Source organism: Nuphar pumila, chromosome 6 (assembly GCF_984573655.1).
Source record: "Nuphar pumila chromosome 6, dmNupPumi1.hap1.1, whole genome shotgun sequence".
Taxonomy (NCBI): domain Eukaryota; kingdom Viridiplantae; phylum Streptophyta; class Magnoliopsida; order Nymphaeales; family Nymphaeaceae; genus Nuphar; species Nuphar pumila.
In genome coordinates this window covers 118,562,172-118,585,913 of record NC_143254.1, presented here as the reverse complement: position 1 = coordinate 118,585,913, position 23,742 = coordinate 118,562,172, and the positions used below count along the sequence as shown (strand labels likewise).

General features: G+C 36.7%; 1 protein-coding gene across 1 annotated transcript; it reads left to right on the top strand.

Moving 5' to 3' along the window:
- Window positions 1-16,956: 16,956 nt before the first annotated feature.
- On the top strand, window positions 16,957-22,505 carry LOC149835896 (BURP domain-containing protein 5-like). The gene is made up of 3 exons (XM_090008835.1): window positions 16,957-17,039; window positions 17,832-17,961; window positions 21,519-22,505. Exons 1-3 carry the CDS (start codon window positions 17,010-17,012, stop codon window positions 22,277-22,279), a joined length of 921 nt encoding a protein of 306 aa, XP_089864961.1. The 5' UTR covers window positions 16,957-17,009; the 3' UTR covers window positions 22,280-22,505.
- The last annotated feature ends 1,237 nt before the right edge of the window (window positions 22,506-23,742 follow it).

The window sequence follows — 23,742 nt, the reverse complement described above, 5'->3', positions numbered from 1 at the left end:
AAAAAATTGATTGAGTGTTGGTTCGTAGGTTTTTCTACCATGTGTTGACTAATGTAGATCACATCCTTATACTCAGATTTACAAAGAAAGCATATCTAGAATTGATGTTTGAAGGCAATTTGGATGGTTTGAACCTTCTTTAGCTTAGATGTGTAAATGTATCAAAGTGCAAACACAAGATCACAAGCACGCAAGAGACAAAGCTTGACGTGGTTCGGCTATGCTAGCAAAAATTCACAATCGAAATTTTTTACTCTCTCTCTCTCTCTCACACACACGTCTAAGAGAGAGTTCCATTAATGATTTAATATTCATCTCATACAATAGGATCTCCTTTTTAAGAAACTTTCAACTGCTGAAGAGATATTACTTTGTGCTGAAGTCTTGCTATTGTGAAAATTCTGGTTATCTTGCCTTGAACGTTTTTTGCAAACTTTCAAGATTCCCTTGCTTTACTATCTTTCAAAAACCAATTGGAATTGCTGGACTTGGATCTTCTTGTCTTGCTTTTCTTGATCATATCCTTCAGGGTTAGCCCGTGAACCGTGTATCCAAACCTACTAAACCTTCAATACTCCCTCTAAAGCTAATCTTCTTGAGATTACGCTTGTCTCTAAGTATAGTAAATCTTGGTCCAGGCAAGGCTTTTGTGAAAATGTGTTCAAGTTGACCTTCAGAAAGAAAGAATGAACTTCACTTATATTTTTTTGTCGTGACACCTTTTCTCTAAAAAAGTGAAAATCAATTTCAATATGCTTAGTGTGGGCATGAAAGACTGGATTGGCAACCGATAAAATACATTTGACATGGTTCCAATGATCAAGGTAGGTTATGTCAGGACAAGTCAGGGTGATATACTGTAATGCCCCAACAACGCTTCAATATTAGGTGGCATCCTTTAGCATGTTTCCCCCAATCTTTGACAAGGTTACATTGGAAGCAGCCGGAGTCGCCATGGGAATCATCTTGGTTTTAAGATCATAAACATATTTTTTTGGGATAAAATAATACCTTCACCTTGACTAACTTTAATTCCCAAGAAAAAAGTGTGACGATCACACATTTTTTATAGAAAACTCTTGACCAAAATCTTTAATAATATTCTTAACAACCTCCTGTGAGCTCAATAAGGATGAATCAACTTTTGACTCAAGAAAACCAATACAAGCAAATAAGAGCTCAACCATTCGAACCATGATCTCAGTGCTTGCTTCCATCCAAGTGACTTAATAATAAACACTTCTTTCTTTAAAAACACATGCAAATTAAAATGCATTATTAAGGTGGAATAAACATTTAAGTATAGTCAATTCTCTCTTGTCGGCCATATCCCTTGGCTACAAGCTTAGCTTTATAATGAGCTATGCTTTCATCAACATGTCTCTTGATGTGATAGACCCATTTTCAACCTACCAAATTGTAAGCTTCACTGGGTAGAACTAGTGTTGGTTCTTATGCAAAGCATGTATTTCCTCTCTCATAGCATTGGTTCACTTCAGATCAGATAAGACTTCAAACATGTTATATTGTTCAACTTTTTTTTGTCTCTTCTCACTCAATAGTGCTTTAGAGATAAGATATTTACAAGCCATATGCAGTTTTGGTTTTCTGGTTTCAGCCTGGGACCGTGTAACCATGTAATGGGTTCTAATAGGATAGTTGGAAGAGAAATTTACAACTAAGTTTATTAATTCTATCAGTATTCTCAACATCAACAATAGGTTCAATTTCTAAGGTTTGAGTTTCATTTTGGTTAGGCTCATCTTCAAGACCAAAATTGGACTCGGGCACGAGGACTCGGCTCAGTTTCAAGGATGGGTTCAGTTTGAACTATAGGAGGTGTGACAGGTTCAAGTGAGGCTTGAATAATAACAGACTCAGGTGGGACTTGATAATATGGGCACAATAGAGGTTTTAGGTAGTGAGATCTGTTGAGTTTCTCTCCTTATTCAGTTCGCTGCACTTCAAACCTATTCGCTGCAGTCTCTTTCAAGCACGTTGCCTGATCTTGTTGAGGACAATTTCGTATTCGTTGAACAACGATTTATAGTAGTCCTCATCAGCTGAATGACGATTCAGTTGTTCAGAAGTTTGTGGTTACCATTTGGAGTTGCGTAAGTCGACTTCGTATTCGCTGCATAGCGATTTGTAACTATCACGGGATAGCGATTTGTGCTGTCAGTAGGACAACGATTTGGTATCGCTGCATAGCGATTTGTAAGTATCACAGAATAACGATTTGTGTTGTCAGCCAGATAACGATTTGGTATCGCTGAATAGCGATTTGAGAGCATCACGGGATAATGATTTGTGTTGTCAACTAGATAGCGATTTGTGGCTTTTGCAGAAAGTCGATTTGTGAGTATTGCTGGATAGCGATTTGTCACTTCTGCAGGAAGTCGGTTCGTGACATCACCGCATGGCGATTTGTGGTCATCGCTGGATAGCGATTTGTGGTGTATCGCAGCATGGTGATTTACGGGTATTGCTGAATAGCAATTAGTGCTTCTGATGCTTCGTAAAGTATGGAGGGCATTTGGTCTTTTTGCAATTAATGTGGGTCATATCCCCTATAAATATAGGAGGGATAAGAGACGAGGACAAGACTTTTCAGTGAGAGCTTTGCAAAGTGCGAAAAGGCAGAAAGTATGAGAAACACTTTTAGGGCTCCGAAAAGGGTGCAGAGAGAGCAAGGGTAAGAAGTGTTGCTACACTTCTTTTCAGGACAACTTCGTCAAGCTGGTTGTTCAGATCATTTGTTCCTTATTCTTCTGCGAGGTATATCCTCTTGTTCGTTTGTTACACCTTTGTGTGTTTGTAAGGCTTATGCCTTTTGGCCACTTTGTAATAATTTTTTGGAAAGATAGAAGAAGGTGCTAACCTATCGGTCGTCGTGGACGTACCTCAGTTGAGAGGGAACCACGTAAATCATTGTGTATTGTTTTTGTTTCTGCTGTTGGTTTTATTTCTTCTACTGTCATCGTTGTATTGTTTTCATCGATTCACATTTGTGGGGAAGACTGGATTCGTCTGTTTGTTTTCGCCTCTATCCCCAACATCTGGTATCAGAGCTTTGGTTCGTGTATTTGTGTGTGAAGTCATGGAGAACAACGTTATTGGGCATATGATCAGTTTGAATGGCACAAAATGGATGACGTGAAAAACTAAGATAGAAGATCTCTTAGTTTGTAAAGATCTGGATGGACCCATTGAGGGTATCAGCGGTAAACTAGAAGAGATGAAAGACGACGAACTGAGAAAACTAGATCGAAAGATGATCGGTTTCATTCAACAGTGGATTGATGACAACGTCTTTCGTTACGTATCCACAGAAACTTTGACACATGGTCTTTGGACCAAACTAGAAAGACTTTATGACAGAAAGATGGTAGTGAAAAAGGCTTTTCTATTTCGAAAGCTTGTAAACCTCAAGTATAAAGAGGGTAGCTCTATCGCAGAGCATTTAAATGGCATCAAAAGCATTATGAATCAGCTGACCACAATGAATATCACTTTTGATGATTGGCTACAAGCTTTGTTGCTCCTTAGTTTCCTTCTTGAGAGTTGAAAAACATTGGTGGTTATTGTTAGTAACTCTGCACCTGATAGAACGGTAAATATGAGCCAAGTTACCAGCAGCCTACTGAATGAAGAAACCAGGAGAAGGTCATCAGGTGCTGCTTCTACCTCCCAGGCCCTTGTGATTGAGAACAGAGAGAGAGGCAGAAGTAAGAGCAAGACTTCGCACTCCCATGGCAAATCCAGGGGCCACTCACACTCGAGCTCAAGAAAAGACATCAAGTGTTATTATTGCCACAAGAAGGGGCACATGAAAAGAGAGTGCCAGAAGCTCAAGTTCAAAGAGCAGAGCAGAGAAAAGAGCTCAGAGGAAAAGTAGGGTGCTATAACCGCAGTCACAGAAGAAGAGCTTTTGGTTATCTGTGATGGCACCAGCATAAATTTGATCGGTCAGAAGACTGACTGGGTGATTGACTTTGGACCTTCGTTCCATGTTACCTCACGGACTGATTTCTTTAGTTCTTACTCTCAAGGAGATTTTGGGAATGTCTGAATGGGAAATGAAGATGTGTCAAAGATTGTCGGCATAGGCGACATCTGCTTAGAAACAAGCATTGGCTGCAGGTTGTTGCTGAAAGACGTGAGGCATGTACCAAACATCTGACTGAATCTGATCTCTGCCAAAAAGTTGGATGATGAGGGCTACAACAACACCTTCAGTGATGAAAGGTAGAAGTTAACCAAGGGTTCCTTGGTGGTAGCCAGAGGGACAAAGGCCTGTTCCCTTTACACTTTGCAAGCTAAGGTCTACAAGAGTGTTGTTAATACTGTGGAGAGTGGCTCATCCACAGAGTTATGGCAAAGAAGGCTCAAGCATATGAGCGAGAAGGGGCTGCAAGTTCTGGCCAAGAAGGAGCGTCTGGCAGGTGCCGTAGGTATATCTCTAAAACCATGTGTTCATTGCTTTCATGGTAAACAAAATAGAGTTTTTTTCCATAAAATCATTGCATCTAGAAAATCTCACATTCTAGATCTTGTACATTCTGATGTATGCGGACCTTTGAAGGTCAAGACACTTGGTGGTGCACTGTACTTTGTGACTTTCATTGATGATCACTCAAAGAAAGTCTGGGCTTATACACTGAGAACTAAAGACCAAGTTCTGGATGTATTCAAGCATTTTCAGGTCATGGCTGAAAGGAAAACTGGCAGACGGTTGAAGTGTGTTCGCTCGGATAACGGTGACGAATACCTTGGGTCATTTGATCAGTATTGCACCAATCATGGCATCATGCATGAAAGGACCGTGAGGATAACACCTCAACAGAATGGGGTTGCTGAGAGGATAAATCGCACCATTTTTTAGAGAGTCAGATGTTTGCTGTCACACTCTAAATTGCCAAGATCTTTCTAGGGTGAGGCAATGAGGATAACAGTTGATCTTATCAACTTGTCTCCTTCTATTCCTTTGAAGGAAGATGTTTCAGAGAAAGTTTGAACTGAGAAAGAACCTTTCTATGGACACTTAAGAGTGTTCGGCTGCAGAGCATTTGTTCATATTTCGAAGGAAGATAAGTCCAAGCTTGATCCAAAAGCCAAGCAGTGCATATTCTTTGGCTATGGACATGAAGAATTTGGCTACAGGCTATATGACCAAGTTGAGAAGAAGGTGGTCAGAAGTTGAGATGTTGTCTTCTTGAAAGATCAGACAATTGAAGACATTGGTGAGTGTTATCGTCGCAAAATTTTTCCCGTCTTCCCTTCCTTGCGGAAGAGAGAGGGAAATGCTTTCGCGATTAAAACTTGACCGGATTTTGGAAATTGGTTTTGAAATACTCGCCTCCGTTTTGAAAATAGCGGGAAAATCCATGGGATGGGGCTCGACCTGTCGGTACGAGGTTAGGCCGTTACTGCCGCCTTTAACAGGGGTAATCGAACCAAGGACCAAAATGTGTGCTTGACTTAGTGAAATCCTCGAAATTGTGTTCTATCCTAAATGCACAGAGAATTCAGGCATGTGCTATGAGATTTTTGGAAAATGTAAGTTGGAAAACTATGATGTATGCTTAGAAAACATTTGGAGTTGAAAAGCATTTCTCAGGAAAAAGATGAAATCAATTTCTCAGGAAACTCAGACGAAGAAGATTTGAAATCTCGGGAAAATTTATAAAGATTTGGAAAACCATGAAGAAATGAGAATCTCGAGAAAATGGAAGGAATTCTTGAGAAAAGATGAACATTTGAAAAGGAAAACACTTGTCGAGAAAACTCTGACTTTGAGAATTTTCTTAGGAAAATGATAGAAAATTTATAGGAAAACTCATTGGAGAAGGAAATTCAAACTTAGGAAATTGAAATCCTGAAAACATTGTTCTTGAAATCTCTGAAAATCGATTTGATTCTTGAGAAAGATGAAAATTCCTCTTGAAAATGGATCTTAAGAAAATAACTTTTTAGGGAAAATCACGGGAAAACTTTGATTTGGGAAATCCAACTCCGAATATCATCATAGTTTCTTGAGAAATCGATTCCATGAAGTGAAGATCTCTTGAGAAAATCATGAGAAAAACAGATGATGCAGATGATTTGAATGAATGAATGCACTTTGAAAAGATTTCTGAAAAATTTGTTGGAAAAATGTGTATTAAACCAAAGTAAATTCTTCACATATTCTGACTGTGGCCATGAATATGTTCAGGGTTTACTCGAGTTAATTCACAACATTTTGAAAAATTAGAAATATGATGTGCATTTCAAGATAGCCTAAGAGTGTAGGCTCAGTGTGCCTAGTAGAAAGATGATGGATCTGGGTCTCGTCCATATTCCGACTAGGGCCATAAATATGGACTCCACCGAGTTCATCAACTCTCTAAGAGTTGGTGCACGTGTCATTCGTGTTCATCCACGGTGAATTTTGAAAATTGAGATATATGCATCATAGAATCAGGATATTGCTGAAATCAAACTACATGAGATGCATCATAATCTAAGCAGTAAAAGTAAATATTATTCCAAGTTTGATTATTACATCTTTGACATAAGCCAAATAAATGAAATAAAAAAAATAGTGAAAAAGAATCAGCATCCTCCAGATCTTCCTGCAAAATGAGAATTAGTACAAGATAACCAAGGTAATGGATATATATACTATATACAATGAAGATATACATGTATATATATAAATACTTGAATTTATGCTAAATGATATGTGATAATGAAGATGTATTTACAAAAAAGAAAAAGAAAAGAAAAAAAATATATGTGATAACAAGTGCACATGAAGGGATCTATATATATATATATATATATATATATATATATATATATATATATATATATATATATATATATATATATATATATATATAAATATATATATATATATATATATATAATATATATATATATATACACATATAGGTAGATATACATAGATATACATATATATATAGATATATATATACCTATAATGAGAAAATATACATATTAATGGAAATTCCATATAATGGGTAAAATCAGAAAATACAGGTATATACAGTTTCTGTAGGTGATTTTACACAGCCGTAATTTCCAAATTATAACATATTTCTCAGTAAAAATGGGTATGGAGCTTCTCTATATATCAATAATGAAGCGTGCAAAAGATGGCATAGAGATCATGAACGGATATGGATATATCCGTTTATGAACATAGCCGATTGTCAAGACTGCATACCTGCAAAAGATGGTAAATACAACACATACGTAATGTGCAGGAAATGCACTGTGGGAACAATGGGCTATTTTCAAGAAAATTGTGACAAGGCTGTAAAAAGCTTAATGGAGAGATGAAATCACAAACACAGATGTATGTGTAAAAAAAAAATTCTGAACTATAATAAGTACAAGAACTAATAGGATAGACTGCAAATGTAGGATATGTACAGTAGGATATGGTTAACACAATGATTACTTGAAGCGGAACATTTGGCAATAAGATAAGAAGGGAAAAGAATGAGTATGATCTAGATATCACTCAAATCGAGGCATACTGAAAGAGTGAACCTGATCATAGGAATTAATCTTCAAACAAACAAATAACTAGCAAAGCATCATATGAAACCATTTGTTGGTTCAACACAAAACAAGAGAGAACTTTCAGGTATGATCACTTCATATGAATATAAAGAATAATAGCATGATGAAGAAATCATTAAATAACTAAAATACTCTAAAAAAATTAATCAATTTATCAGAAATAGTATTTGCGTTCATCTTACATGGACAGAAGTACTCTACACAGCATACCAAATGTAAACAATTACTAACAAATCATATCCACACAAAGAAGTCCCATTTCCCTACAAACTAGCTTTCTGCAATAATTAGTAATAATCACCCTTAGCACAGATACATTTTCCAAAGATCAATGTCAAAAGGGGAGAAAATCTCACAAGATATTTCCATGAAAAGAATAATGAAAAGTTGTGGTGGCCCATAATGAACATGATATAAGAGAATCCTGAACCTTTTTTATCGGAAGCTTTAGGCAGTGGCAACAGTTATACAACAGCAAAAGAAAAATCAATGGGGCTGGAGGAGAATCTATCAAGTCCAATTGACGTTCTTGTAATTCCCTGTTCCAAATGACTTGCAGAGAGCAAATGAAAATCGTTTTTCTGCTGCTGGGCTGACAGAAATGAGGATGTTGGCTGGGCTGCAGAGGATGAAGACGTCGGCTGGGCTGAAGAAATGAAGACGTTGGCTGGCTGGGCTTTTCTGCTGTGGCTGGACTGAAGAAGGTGATCTTCACGTTGGACCTTCTGCTGGCTGGGCTGGAATGGGGAGCAGCTGGATCCCCTACACTGCGTGGCTTGCTGCTGCGCTGAAGAAGGTGAGAAACACGCTGGATGTCCTCTGCTACGGCTGGGCTGAAGGCAGATGCTGGCTGGAGTTTCCTGCTGGGCTGAAGAAGGATGGCAGCTTGTTGGTGGGTTGAAGAAAGATGGCAGCGGTTGGACCTCTGCTGCGTCTATGCTGGAGAGGAGCTGAGCAGCAGCCGCTGGAGGTGAAAGAGAGCTCCACGCTCAGCAGGAAACACCTGCAAAACAGAAAAAAATAACAATCAATCGGCTCTCCCCTCTCTTCAGCCTCAATCGGCCAGCTCCTCTTCCTCCCCTTTGATGAATCAATAGCCTTCCCTTTTAAAAAAAAAATTCAGCCCCTTGAAGAAAAACACAGCCCCCATTCATGAGGTTCCGTTACCTCTTTTTTTGAATTTTTTTTGAAATAACCGTTTTCAAGAGGGGCGCATTTCCTGTTTTTTTCAAAATTTGGTTTCATTTACCTAAGTTTTAGGCAAAATTAAATTTATTTCTTTAGGGAAATTCGGCTGTGCCATTTAAGGCTGCATCCTTCTTAAAAAATTTTTTATTTAAACAAATCAATAAAAAGGAATAAAATAAAAAAAAATGAATGTTGAAACAAATGAGAGGCTTTTATGGAAATGCCACCTCAACCTACTTTTAAAATCCTTTTGGAAAATAAAGTTTTATTTTGTTTTGGAAAATCTTTTATTTTCAATTGGGGTGCCACATGTGTGTGGGCCCACTAACTAAAAAAATGAATAAACAAATAACATTAAGAAATTAAAAAGAAGAATTTGCAAATTGGTGCGATCTCCGGGTGAATCCCGCTCCATTTATTTGAAAATAAAGACAGAAGAAATAAACTTCTTTTTTTTTTTTTTGAAATTTTTATAACACGAGATAAAACTTTGTTTATTTTCAAGAATTTGGAAAAATTGGTTTTTCAGGGCAAAAATATGGATAAAGTAAATGTAAAAATTTTGTAAAGAGATTTAAAATCTTTTTGCAAAAAGTTTTGAGATAAAATCTTTAAAATCAATATCCAAATATCCAGATTGTTTTCCTGAGAAAACTTTTGTAATTAAAAAGTCTTGGGGGTAAAATGGGAAAGATTGGCAATTTTGAAAACCCAGGGTTTTAAAAATCAATTTTTAAAAGTTTAAAAATCAAATCTGGATTGACAATTTTGAAAATCAGAAGTTCTGGATCTCAAAATGATATGTTGTGCAGTGAAATGATGCAAAGTGTTCATGCAATGCTATGCAAAGACACGTTTCAAGAAATGCTACTCTGAGCCAGGACTTGGAAATTCTAGTTTTTTGTCCAGAATAGAATTTTGAAGATTTTCAGTTTGAAGATGTCTCTGAACCTAAATATAGAAATTTTGAGGCTCAAGAATGAAATTTTGGACTTTCTGCAAGATTCAATCTCAGAAAATGACCATTTTGCCCTTCATTGCTCCGGAGAGCTGAAATGTACTGATTGAGGGAGATGTCAAGAAGGTGAGTGAAAATTTAGGGTGTTTACAGTGAGCCTGAGCCCTTAGAGTCCAGTAAGGGTGATCTTGTTGACATAAATCCCCTTGATGCACTAGCTGTTTAGGATCCTGTGGAGGAGATGCCACCTCCTCAGGATAATGCAGAGGGAGGAAGTGTTGAGACAGAAATTGAGAGGGAGCCAACACCCCAAGAGCCACTTTATCAGTCTCTGATAAGGAGGTCTACCAGGGATAAACAACCATCCAAGAAATACTCATCAAATGAGTATGTGATGATTACAGATCAAGGTGAGCCTAAAAATTTTGAAGAAGCTTTGGAGGACGAAAACAAGTCTGAGTGGCTTAAGGCAATAAAAGAAGAGATGGATTCATTGCATGAGAATCACACCTTTGATTTGGTAAAGACACCTAAAAGGAAGAAGGTGTTGAAGAACAAGTAGGTCTTCAAGCAGAAGACTGATAGTAATAACTCCCGACCTATATACAAGGCACGACTTGTAGTGAAAGGTTTTGCTCAGAAGAAGGGAGTTGATTTTGATGAGATCTTCTCTCCAGTTATGAAGATGTCCTCCATCCGAACTGTGATCGGTCTAGATGTAATCATGAATTTGGAAGTTGAACAGCTTGATGTGAAAACTGCATTTCTGCATGGTAACTTGGAAGAAGAAATTTATATCGAGCAACCTGAGAGCTTCATTGACAAGGGTAAAGGGCACCTTATCTACAAGCTGAAGAAGAGCTTGTATGGATTAAAGCAAGCACCAAGGCAGTGATATAAGAAATTCAATTTCTTTATGACTGAGCACGAGTATTCAAGAACCTCCACAGACCACTGTGTGTTTGTGAAGAAATTTCCATATGGTAATTTTACCATTCTCTTGTTTTATGTGGATGATATGCTGATTATGGGCCAAGACATCAGTATGATAAACAAGTTGAAGCTGAAGTTGAGTGAGACCTTTGCCATGAAGGATTTAGGTCCAACAAAACTGATTCTTGGGATGAGAATCATTCGTAACAGATCACATGGGCTGATCTGGTTATCGCAAGAGAAGTATATTAGAAAGGTTCTTGAGAGGTTTAATATGGACAAAGCAAAGCCTGCTAATTGTCCACTTGTAGGCCATTTCAAATTCAGCTTAAGTCAATGTCCTATAAATGATGAAGAAAGAATCGAGATGCAGAAAATTCTCTATGCTTCGGTAGTAGGTTCGTTGATGTATGCTATAGTCTGTACCCGACCAGACATAGCTCATGTTGTTGGAGTTGTTAGTCGGTTTCTGTCAAATCCAGGAAAGAAACACTGGGCAGCAGTGAAATGGATTCTCAAGTATCTTCAAGGCACTTCGAAGTTGAGTTTGTGCTTTGGAAAGGGTGAACCTATGCTCGAAGGGTTCACAGATTCTGATATAGTTGGTGATGTGGATAGTAGAAAGTCTACTTCTGGGTATGTAGTTACCTTTGCAGGGGGAGCAGTTGCATTGCAGTCGAAATTACAGAAGTGTGTAGCTCTCTCTACTACAGAAGCTGAGTTCATCGCCATTACTGAAGCCAGTAGGGAATTGCTATGGGTGAAGAAATTTTTGCAAGAGTTGGGTCTGGAGCAAGGTAAGTATGTTCTTTACTGTGATAGCCAGAGTGCGATTCATTTGAGTAAGAATTCCTCGTTTCATTCAAGATCAAAACATATCGATGTTCGATATCACTGGATTAGGGATGCCTTGAATAAAAAATTGCTGCAATTGGAGAAGGTGTATACTGATGACAATACATCAGATATGCTGACAAAGTCATTGCCTAAGGACAAGCATGAAAAGTGTTGATTCCTAGCAGGAATGGAAGAAGCTTCCTCATAAGTTGAGAAGGGGGAGAATTATTGGGTTTCTCTCCTTATTCAGTTCGCTGCACTCCAAACCTATTCACTGCAGTCTCTTTCAAGCACGTCGCCTGATCTTGTTGAGGATGATTTCGTATTCGCTGGACAACGATTTGTAGTAGTCCTCATCAGTTGAATGATGATTCAGCTGTTCAGAAGTTTATGGATCAGTGATTTGTGGTTATCATTTGAAGCTGCATAAGTCGACTTCGTATTTGCTGTATAGCGATTTGTAACTATCACAGGATAGCAATTTGTGCTGTCAGCCGAACAACGATTTGGTATCACTGTATAGCAATTTGTAAGTATCGTGGGATGGCGATTTGTGTTGTCAGTCGGACAACGATTTGGTATCGCTACATAACAATGTATAAGTATCACGGAATAACGATTTGTGTTGTCAGCCGAACAACGATTTGGTATCGCTGAATAGCGATTTGAGAGCATCGCGGGATAACGATTTGTGTTGTCAACTGGATAGGGATTTGTGGCTTTTGCAGAAAGTTGATTTGTGAGTATCACTGGATAGCGATTTGTGACTTCTGCAGGAAGTCGGTTCGTGACATCACCGCATGGCGATTTGTGGTCATCGCTGGATAGTGATTTGTGGCGTATCGCAGCATGGTGATTTACGGGTATTGCTGAATAGCAATTAGTGCTTCTGATGCTTCGTAAAGTGTGGAGGGCATTTGGTCTTTTCACGTTTAATGTGGGTCTTATCCCCTATAAATATAGGACGGATGAGAGATGAGGACAAGACTTTTCAGTGAGAGCTTTGCAGAGCGCGAAAAGGCAGAAAGTATGAGAAACACTTTTAGGGCTCCGAAAAGGGTGCAGAGAGAGCAAGGGTAAGAAGTGCTGCTATACTTCTTTTCAGGACAACTTCGTTAAGCTGGTTCTTCAGATCATTTGTTCCTTATTCTTTAGTGAGGTTTATCCTCTTGTTCGTTTGTTACACCTTTGTGTGTTTGTAAGGCTTATGCCTTTTGGCCACTTTGTAATCATTGTTTGGAAAGATAGAAGAAGGTGCTAACCTATCGGTCGTCGTGAACGTACCTCAGTTGAGAGGGAACCACGTAAATCATTGTGTGTTGTTTTCGTTTCTGCTGTTGGTTTTATTTCTTCTACTGTCATCGTTGTATTGTTTTCATTGATTCACATTTGTGGGGAAGACGGGATCCGTCTGTTTGTTTTCGCCTCTATCCCCAACAAGATCAAAGCTTGATTTTGAATCCACAAAGCGACATCTCCATCAGTTAGAGGATAAGTCATTGGTGTATAGAAATTGCTTCTCATTGAACACCACATGATGAGAGATAAAAACCCTTCCTGAAACAGGTTCATAACACATGAATCCTTTATAACAATTTTCATACCCATTGAACACACAAGGTCTGGATTTAACACCAAATTTATTTTGAGAATGTGGGAGTAAGTGTGGATAACATGTACACCTGAAAATATGAAGATGAACATACTTTGGAGCTTGTTTCAAAAGCAACTCATAGGGCATTTTGTTTTTCAAAACAGAACTTGGAAGTCTGTTTATAATATGGACAACAATTTTAAAAGCATGTATCTAAAATTGTGCTTTCATGTTTGCATACATCAACATAGTTAAACTTGTTTCCACCACATGATGATGATGCTTTCGTTCAACCACCATTTTGCTATGGTGTGTATGGACATGTAAGCCAACGTCTTATCACATTCTTGCAAAGATATTTAAAAAAGATTAAGCTTGAAAACTCTCTTCCAAAAGTCACTATGGAAAATCTTTATCTTTCCTTTAAGCTGATTTTTCACAATGGCTTTAAAATTCTCAGAAGAGAGAACAACCAAGTAAATCATGAGAAAACATCCACGATAAGCATGTAATAATTAAACCCGTCACTAGAAACACAAGGGCCTGGCTCCCAAAGATGGACATGAATGAGTTCTAAAGGCTTTGAAGCATAAAATTCGGAACTATTAAAGGGCAATTTATGCTTCTATCAACTAAACAACTTGAGCAAAAATTAAAGTTCTGATCTAAAAAACTAAAATATATACTTATTGTTCTTCAAAATGTCAAGAGTTTTATACCCAGGGTGGTCTAAACGACAATGTCACGTCTCCTTTCTCCCCACTAGACTTGCTCACAAAATTTGCCTCGACTCCATGACACTTCTTACTTTGTGAAGTAGTTGTCTACAAGTAAAATCCGCCTTTACTGTGTCCACTTTGCAAGATAGTCTCTTTTTTACAGATCCCTAACAATAAACTTGTGAGGATAAAACTCAAACATACAATTATTATCATGAGTGAACTTTTCAATGAACAACTAGTTTTTCTTGATGTTTAGAACATGTAACACGTTCTAAAGAACAAAAGATCGATTTTGAGATTTGAGTAAGATATTATCGGATCCAGTGATAGAGACGTTTGCTTCATTGCCAATGGTTATAGAGTCAGATCTACCATATTCTCTTTCCATATTCATCTCTTGATCCTCTGCAGTCATATGGTGCATTGCACAGTGTTGCGATACCAAGTGGCCTCCTGAGAGTGACTAGAGTTACTCTCACGGAAAAGGCTTTGGTATATCATTACATTGACGAGCTGTATAATTTTTTTTTCCACAAAATTGACACACCATAATATTTTCATTTGATGCACTACCAGAAGTTTGGTTTTAACCATTTTTCTGAAAATCACCTTGAAAGTTCCTAGGGTTGATGCACTACCAGAAGTCGGTTAATGAACCCTACCACATCTCTTCTTGATTATTCAAAGCAACACTTGAGCATCTAATGGAATATTGTTGAATATAAGGCTCCACACCATCCACTCTCTCTGGATTGCATCCTTCTCTTGCACGAACCAGCCAAGACACAAATAACCACCATCTAAATGTCTCACAGAAAATCCAATACGCCATTTGTCCCACAATATGCTGAAAAGATTAATTTTAACCCAGTCATCTTGGGGATGAATCCAACGGCCAGCACATATCCAGTTTAAAACAATAGGTCTCTTTATACCTTTGCAAATGCTCATGACATGAAATCTTATTTCATTGAGGATAGTAACCACCACCCAAGCCTTCGACACTCGAGCATCCTAAAAAATAGCCGTATTGTGAATTTCCCACACTTCCTGAACAATCAATTGGAAGGACACCATCCAAGTCTGATAAACTTATTCTACAATGAACTTCTGTTTACTTTACCACAATAGATTTTCATCTATATTGCCCATTGGAAACTTCTATCAGACTTTTGTACTAACGAGAAGGAATGTTATGTGAGCTCGTCGAGAATACTATGCTGCTTAAGAATCTTTTTGAGTTTGAACTTGAAATTTCTTCAATCTTGTGCGTATCCCTTTAACACCCATGCTTTTATTGTCTCAAGAATGCCAAACTTTTCTTATATTGACAATATATCTATCTTATAATGAATAAATGCTAAAATAAAAAAAATACACTATATATATTTTGTAATCTTGGTGGATGAATAGATTTATCCTTTAATCTTGATTTGGGTTTCTAGTTATATGTATAGGGTTTTATTAATATTTTCAGTCTTTAGATGTGTAAAATAATGTGTTTATTTTATTATTTGTCAATATTTTTTTCAAGAAAAACAGTTTTTTAAAAATTTCCTGAGATTTTTTCTAGTTACCATGCTTTCAACGAAGTCCAAAAGCAATAACGACAAAAAAATTATAATTAGAAAAGGACAAAAGCAGCAAAAGAAATCAGTACGATGAGGAAGGACGCATCCAAGACACAAGGACCGGGTGCCATCAATTATTGGCCCTCACTGCCTAGTGAATGATGTGCCAATCTGTTTGAAAGAGCAAGAAGCTATTAGTGTTCGCCAATCAAAGCTCTTAATCCGCCATCACTTCCGGGAAAACCATTTCACCTACTGACGAGCTCGTTAGCGTAAAAACCCAAAGCAGCCCTCGCTCACCAGCGAGCACACACATCTTAAGCCAAAAAGAAAAAGGGAGGTGCATCAGTGGGTTTTAAACTCGTGACGTCCCTTCAACTTTGTTACCAGATGGATGGAGTCCTCTTAACCATTTCTTTGTTAAAACCTGTGTTGTGAATAAGATTAATTAGGTAAGTTACGAATCCAATTGAGTCAGATTGTGGGACTGAATCTCATTGCTCCTATATTCTGACTCGTTTTTATAGAAACATCTCATATATATATATATATATATATATATATATATATATATATATATATATATATATATATATATATATATATATATATGTATGCTATTTTTTTACAACATTATATTATAAAATTAAAACCAAATTAAACCCCTTTGTATTGTTTGCTGGTTGATTTGCGACTTATTTTCTTTATGTCATTTTTTCAGCCATCTTGTTTTAGTGTCAACCTTTCAAACAAGGTATCCAGTATTTAACGATTTTTTGTCAATGCTCGTATAGCTAACTATGGTCTAACCTTGTAAATCTATATGTAGTTCTGTTAAAGTATTCGGAGATACTACCTAATATAAACTCCCAAACTGTAAGAGCTCTTTTTAAGTAAAGCTTTATAAATTTATGTTAAAAGTGTTCAGAGATACTCTTGAATGCATCTGCAGGATTGGATTTGAAAAAAAGGCTTCGAAAATGCCTAGTTCAAACTCCGGTTGACATATTTTCAGTTAGCATATTTTAATAACCTTATATATAAATAAAGAGAGAGTAATTATGTGTATGTTTCATCCTATTTATCTCTCAGACTCCTTTAAAAAATACTTAATATAAATGCATAGATGTGATATTCATGCTTTATATAGTAAAACTATATATTGGTTTAAATATTTTTTATGTTTGTATATGTTTTTAGTTAAATAAAAAAATCAACAGTTCATATTACGCTAAAAACTTTATTTACTAAAAATTAAGAATTTTGTTAAATTGATTCGATAAAAAACATGGTTATTGAGTAGGCAATGATAAACACATCTATAAGTTTGGATTAAGCATTAAAGACGTACAATTTGTAAAAGGGTGTTCGTATGTTCTGGATCTACAATCACAATAATCAGAGGGGAACCGTCGAAAATGTAAGGAACGTGCGATACAGCTCATTTGTTGGCCCACGCATCAATGCTGGCTGGTTACATCAATGACCTGTGAGTGATTTGACTGTTCTGGTAATGGACGGGATAGAAGGGCTTATAAAAGCGTTAGCAAACCTCCTGCATGAACAACCAAGATATTTCCCTCTCTTATCAAAGCCCTTAATCCACCATCATGGCCACCTTCTTGTTCTCTGCCTTTCTGGTAAGATTTTCTTCTGCCTTCTGCTATCAAAACAAAGTCATCATCTCAATTTTGCTACAAATGCTAACCCGACATTCAATATCATCGAATTGTCGCAAACTATGGCCCCTTTATTGTGAACAAAGACTATACTCTCTCTCTCTCTCAAAATGATTTATGGCGCTTACTCAACATGGTTCATGTTATATTTGTGCATATGTATTCTGAGAAGCGATCATAAACAAAGTTCAGTAATTTGTCTAGGTCAGTGAATTCAATGGAAATTATAAAAACTCAAATTCAAGAATTAGATTTCTGTGGATCGGAAGGGAGATTTTCGTTTAGTATTTATTGTCAGTACTGCAAATAGCACTGAGAGAGAGAGAGAGGTCTCATAAATATAAGGAAAGGTCGGATGATATAGTTTTTCTTTTACCACCGTGGGGTCGCCCACATGGCCAGCAAGGTGGCTAAGGCATTGAGATAAAAGGCACCAGATCAAGCCCCATTGGTGCATCGGTGCCTTCGAAGCTTTGGAAGGTGAACCACATAAGGCAAGGTGGTCGTGAGCCCCACCTGGGTTTATCCCGTAGGGAGGCAGGCCCACTCGGTTATCAGGGAGGGTTCCTCGTCTTCAAGAAATTAATATATATTCTTTTTACGTGCTGGGTCAAAGAATGGTATGTCGTAACATAGATAGCATCATTTGACAATATAGCTAGTGAAAAAGTTTGCCCACCATGCATGCATCCACATCATCTATGGAGACAGCGAGATCCTAACACTTTTCCTGCTTGTTTTCCTTTTTAACAGCTTTTGAGCGTGACCTTCAGCAGTGGGGAGATTACTCCAATGGATTATTGGAACGAATTGTTGCCTACAACGCCCATGCCATATTCTCTTAAAGCCTTTTTGACATCTGGCCATTCTGTGTTTTCCAAAGGTGATACACTTTAGTATCTTCACTATCGTCACAAAAGTGGCCTAATGCAGTGACAGAAAGGGGCTTGTTGGGTCAAATAAAATTTTAAAACGAATAACCACTTTCAAAATAGTAAAAGAAACAGTGTCTATATACAAAGCTACACAATATATATATATATATATATATATATATATATATATATATATATATATATATATATATATATATATATATATATATATATAGTCACTAGAATATGAAAACTAATGTGTGACCCACAATTTTCATGAATTTTTTATTCTTTTATCTTGAATCTAACCGTGCGGATGTGATCTAAATACTTGGTTTTATAAGAACACACTCTTGAATCATCCGATTTCGATGCAGAAATGAGATTTTTTTAAGGCTTTAATATCAATGACTCATATTCTTCATAAATATTAAAGCATTCAAAAATCATATTTTTTCATTGAAAATACACTATCCAATGGTTGATTCCTAGCAAATTCATCAAGCCAAGCACATCAACATGGTTGGATTTGTAAAAAAAGTGTTTGAAATGCCCATATTTCCAGTTCTCATATTCTAGTGATACTCTCTCTCTCTCTCTCTCTCTCTCTATATATATATATATATATATATATATATATATATATATATATATATATATGTGTGTGTGTGTGTGTGTGTGTTCAAAGAAATATCTAAAATCTATAACTAATAATAATCAGACGGCTTTTCTCTTGCAGTTCTTTAGTGTTTTAACAATCAAATCTTATATATTTATTCTTTATAATTTATTTAATAATGAATATGCTTTAAATGAAGATTTTAAAGCATCCGGACATGTTTCTCAAAAAATGAAAAACAGTGGCCCACAATAGAATTTAAATTTTAAAATTCAAAGTATTGTGAGTTGAAAATTTTTGCTCTTTAAAAAATACTTGTAAATATCAAAATTCTAACATAAAACATGTTGCTTATAAATAAATGAAAACAAATGAATCTATAAAGTCTAATGAATGAAAAAAACAATTATTTGATAAAGAAAAGCCCTCCAATCATGATTTGTTGTAGATTTTTTAACTTTCTTTGGTTGGACGGCCGCCCAATGGCCCCACCTCCGCCACCCCCCCCCCCCCCCCCCCACACACACACACACACACACACATATATATATATATATATATATATATATATATATATATATATATATATATATAATTTGATTGTTCCATTATCAAGTTTTTAGTGCAACAAAAGTAGTTGAGTTTTGATCTCTCTAAGAAGATTGATACACGCACACACAGAGAGTGCCAAGCTTACACAAATCTAAAAGGTGGGCAAGGAGATTTTTTTATTCTTTAGTATCTGTCCATCCAAGGAAAATTGATGGGATTCATGCTGTTCTTAACCGTACGTTAATCTTTTGGTTGTGGGATAAAAGGAATTCGTTAGGAAGTGTACCAAATGCAAAAAATCTCAGTGAGGTGTGCAGGCAACTACATATGGAATGCTGGTGCAGAGCAAAGTAAATGAGTGCATAAAGTTATGTGGCAGTGATGAGGGTGTGTGTCATTGGATATATATATATATATATATATATATATATATATATATATATATATATATAAACTACAAACATATGAGAGCTACTATGTGACTTGATCAATTCCAACACTTTTTTTGCAAATCTGTCCATGCAGATGTGTTGGACATGGTAAATTTGCAAAGAATTCACTGTTGGTTCATGTATTTTTTATAAAAATCGATGATGTTTTGATGATTGAATATTTATAAAAGTTTTGACCCATTGATTTTAAAGTCTTAAAAATCCTGTTTGTGCATTGTAATTGGATGATTCAAGAAATGGTTCCTATAAAAACATGCATATAGATCACATCAGCACAACTATATTCAAGAGAAAAGAACAAAAAACCCATAAAAATCTTGGTTCCTACGGTAGTACACACACACACACACACACACACACATATATATATATATATCCAACTGACAGAAGGTCCATATTAGACAACCAAGGATGATTGGATCGTGTTTCTTGTCTAACGATTGAGTTTTTCATCATTCATACTCTACATATTGAACTTTTTATCATTTTTTTTGTAATTCACATGTTTATTATGATTTTTCAATATTTAGACGTGTTTCTCAATTTAATAAAAATCTAGCAGCCCACAATACTTTGTATTGTAAAATTAATTTTGATTTCATTGTTAGCCTCATTGTTTCTCACATTTCAAAAAACATATCTACATGTAAAAATCTTCTTGTAAAGCATATAACTTATGAAATAAAATTACAATTAAATATTTATAGGATCTAATAGTTAAAACATTCAAATATTGCAGAAAAGGAGGTATCCGAATATCATTAACTATAAATGTTGGACTTCCGCTGGATAGACCCTTATATATTTGAAATATATTGGCTACGATTATGGGTTCCGAACCTCCTTGCTGAAAATCATAGTAAAAATAGTAATGAATTTTTAGCAAGGTCAAAATAGTAAAAATCTAAACCTATGGATGTTTTTAGCAAGGTCAAAATAGTAAAAATTAATCCTTTGAATATATTTTTTGATATAAGAATATTATTTTCTGAAAACTGAAATTTTATCACATTGTAGACTGTTGAATTTTCTTCACTCAGAAAATCCAATCCACACATCGTGGAAACATAATCTAAAGGTCAGTTTTCACTAAACCAGACGTGGATTACATTTGAAAGGTGGCATGTGAAAAAGGATAAAAAATAAAAAAAATAGATCTTTTCAATTGTGGATTTAGAACCATGAGTGTATCAAACATTATGATCTCTCTCTCTCTCTCTCTCTCACACACACACATATATATATAAACAAACCATGAACATATCAATGAGGACAGATTGAATGGAAACAACTTGCACTTGTGGTTTTTCAACTAGATTTTATATACACTAGACAATAGCCAGTATATGTCTTAGCCAGTATCAGTGGCGTAGCTAGGATTCATGTGAGGGGGGGCAAACAGGGGTGTAACAAAATAAAAAAAATTGGTGTTATAGTCGGGGATTCGGGGGCAGCGCCCCCGATTTTTTTTTTTTGAGATAAAATAAAAAATGGCTACAATTATTAATAAAAATCTATTTCATATGGACAAATCAAACTATTTGCTGCAGTCAGGGCTGGGCTAGGACTGGACTGGACTGGGCTAAAAAAATGGATAAAAATCTATTTCATATGGAATCAGGGCTGGCTAGGACTGGGCTTTAACAAAAAAAAAAATTAACTGTTTCGGGAACTCCGCCTCTGGCCAGTATATGTCTACAGGCTTTGTGCTTCGGTGACAAAATCATCAACTTGAGTATACTTCAATAAAATCACAGCCCACCTATATACCACCAATTTCTGGTCATGGACCAAAAATAAAGGATAGTGGTTTTTCTTGTTGATATCTCTAAACACATGCTGATGATTTGATTTTAGGCTTGGTTTTCATCATTACGCTTTGTCTAAAACTACTAATCTAGAATATGTGCCATGATTTTGCTAAAAAATAGTGTTTCTTCAGACGACGGTAAGGACTGCGCACATTATCATAATTATCAGAGGGGTACAACTAAAGATGAGCTAAAGAACAACCGTGATGTTGGTTTCCTCTTCTTGAAAACAAATTTGAAGTCGGGCAGCAAGACTAAGAAGATGGACTTTGTAGAGAGAGAGAGAGAAGGCAGCGGCTGGCCTACTTTCTTGCCTCGCAAAGCAGCAGAAGCCATTCCCTTCTCAACGTCCAAGCTTGGAGACATCTTGGGATACTTCTCAATAGACCCCACCTCTGTTGTGGCTTCAGCCATGAAGAAAACACTTGAGAGTTGCGAAATGCCACCTAATAAAGGGGAGACTAGCTACTGTACTACATCCTTAGAATCCATGATCGACTTTGCCATCTCCCAACTCAAAACCCATGAAGTTCAGTTATTGGCCACCTCAATTGTCAACAAAGAGAAGACAGAACCCAAAAGTCGTGTATATACAATCCAAACTGGTATGGTTGAGTTGCCCACTGAACATGCAGTGGTGTGCCACCGCATGCCTTATCCTTATGCTGTGTTCGCCTGCCACAAGACTACCACCACTAAATCTTATATTGTTCCATTGGTTGCTGAGGAAGATGGCACCAAAGTGAATGCAGTGGCTGTGTGCCATATTGACACATCATCATGGAACCCAAATCATGCCGCTATGCTCGCACTAAGCATTAAGCCTGGAACTCCTGTTTGTCACTTTCTTCATCATGGTCATTATGCGTGGGTTCCCAACTCTGGGTCTTAGAGAACCAGCATGCATGCATCTCCTAGCTTTTTAGTGCTTAATGTGTTTTTGCTTTGCCAGTTGAACCAATAATGCCCACTATGTAAGGACAAAATCTGGTCCGTACTGTATGCTTTTTATTTTTTTCCTGTTTGTTAGAAGTGTCGTTCTTAGATATGAAGGCAATGTATGAATGAATAATGCAGCTAGGGATCATGTTAATAAAAGCACAAGTTTGTGATTGTAACCAAGTGGCTAATTTTACCCAAAACAAAATAAAGTTTGCTCCCCTTTGAATCTTCTATATAGCAGCGCAGTCCTATAATGCTTAGGTGGGCCTCTGCCAGAATGCCTAAAGACTAAAAGCTAATTGTCGAGCTTTCTAATGCTTTGCATCTTGGTTGCAATTGCAAGTCTCTCAAACAGTACAAGTTGCATGACCCAATCCTACCAAATATTAGAACTGCCTCCTTTCTTAATGACTCAGAGCATTATGGCTTTCTCCACTACAAAATAAAAGGCACGTCAAAAATGAAAACAGAAAAATAGTCAAGTGCATTTCTTTCTTCAATCATTCATTTGATAGGAATGATTCAAAATCTAATTATTTGGTTCCTGGGGGATTGACAAGAAAACTTCTAAGTTTTGAAAACGAGATATCCATTTGTTTTACTATAAACGTATTTTTTCCAATTGAGACATCCAAAGAAATCCTTGTTGGACTTATTGGATCCTTAGCTATTCATGCAAGGATTGGTGATTGGGGTTCATAGAGGGCTTGCATTATGAAACATCAGAGAGATCAAAAGAGGAACAGATCGTCTCTTTATCACCCTTTAGAGATTTATACATTGGCTAACTAATGGACTAATACTCTAGCCAAATCTTGAGACAAGGAAAGAATGAGTCACGTGCAAAGTGTAGTAGCCATATATTTTACTATCTTCTATGCCATTTTTGAGCGATGGAAATGCATTTGAAATCATGATGCTAGAGTAAGCATGCCACCACGCTGGCACTAGGCAAGCCTAGAACTCTTGTTTGCCACATCCTTTCCCATGATCATTATATGTATAGGTTCCCAACCCTAGGTGCTTGAGAAACCCACATTCAAGTATCCCCTTGCTTTTGTCCACAAGGGCTCCATACCTAGTTAGGTGGGTCAGCTAAGACATTCAAGTTGAGTGACATCAAGAGTTTGATACTTGAGGTGCATGTCCTTTGGCTTAAAGATGAAGCAACATGCTCACCTATGGGCAAGGGGAGCAATCTCGGGGTTTTAACCACTTCAGAATGGGCCATGAATATGATAAAGCTTTAATCTCTCCTGAGCCCCACCACTTGAACCAGGCTTTTCCCTTACTAAATATTAAAAAAAGTGTCTCATATTTTTTAGTGGTTAGCATGTTTTTGTTTTGCAAATTGAAGCAGTAGTGCTTGTAACAGTCAAACCTTTATCTGTATTTCATCCTTGATATTTTATC

Excerpts from the sequence above, each read along its gene's own strand:
- LOC149835896 (XM_090008835.1), top strand. The coding sequence starts at position 17,010 with ATGGCCACCTTCTTGTTCTCTGCCTTTCTG. Across the intron at positions 17,040-17,831 it reads TCTTGTTCTCTGCCTTTCTG|CTTTTGAGCGTGACCTTCAG; the intron begins GTAAGATTTTCT and ends CCTTTTTAACAG. Across the intron at positions 17,962-21,518 it reads CCATTCTGTGTTTTCCAAAG|ACGACGGTAAGGACTGCGCA; the intron begins GTGATACACTTT and ends GTGTTTCTTCAG.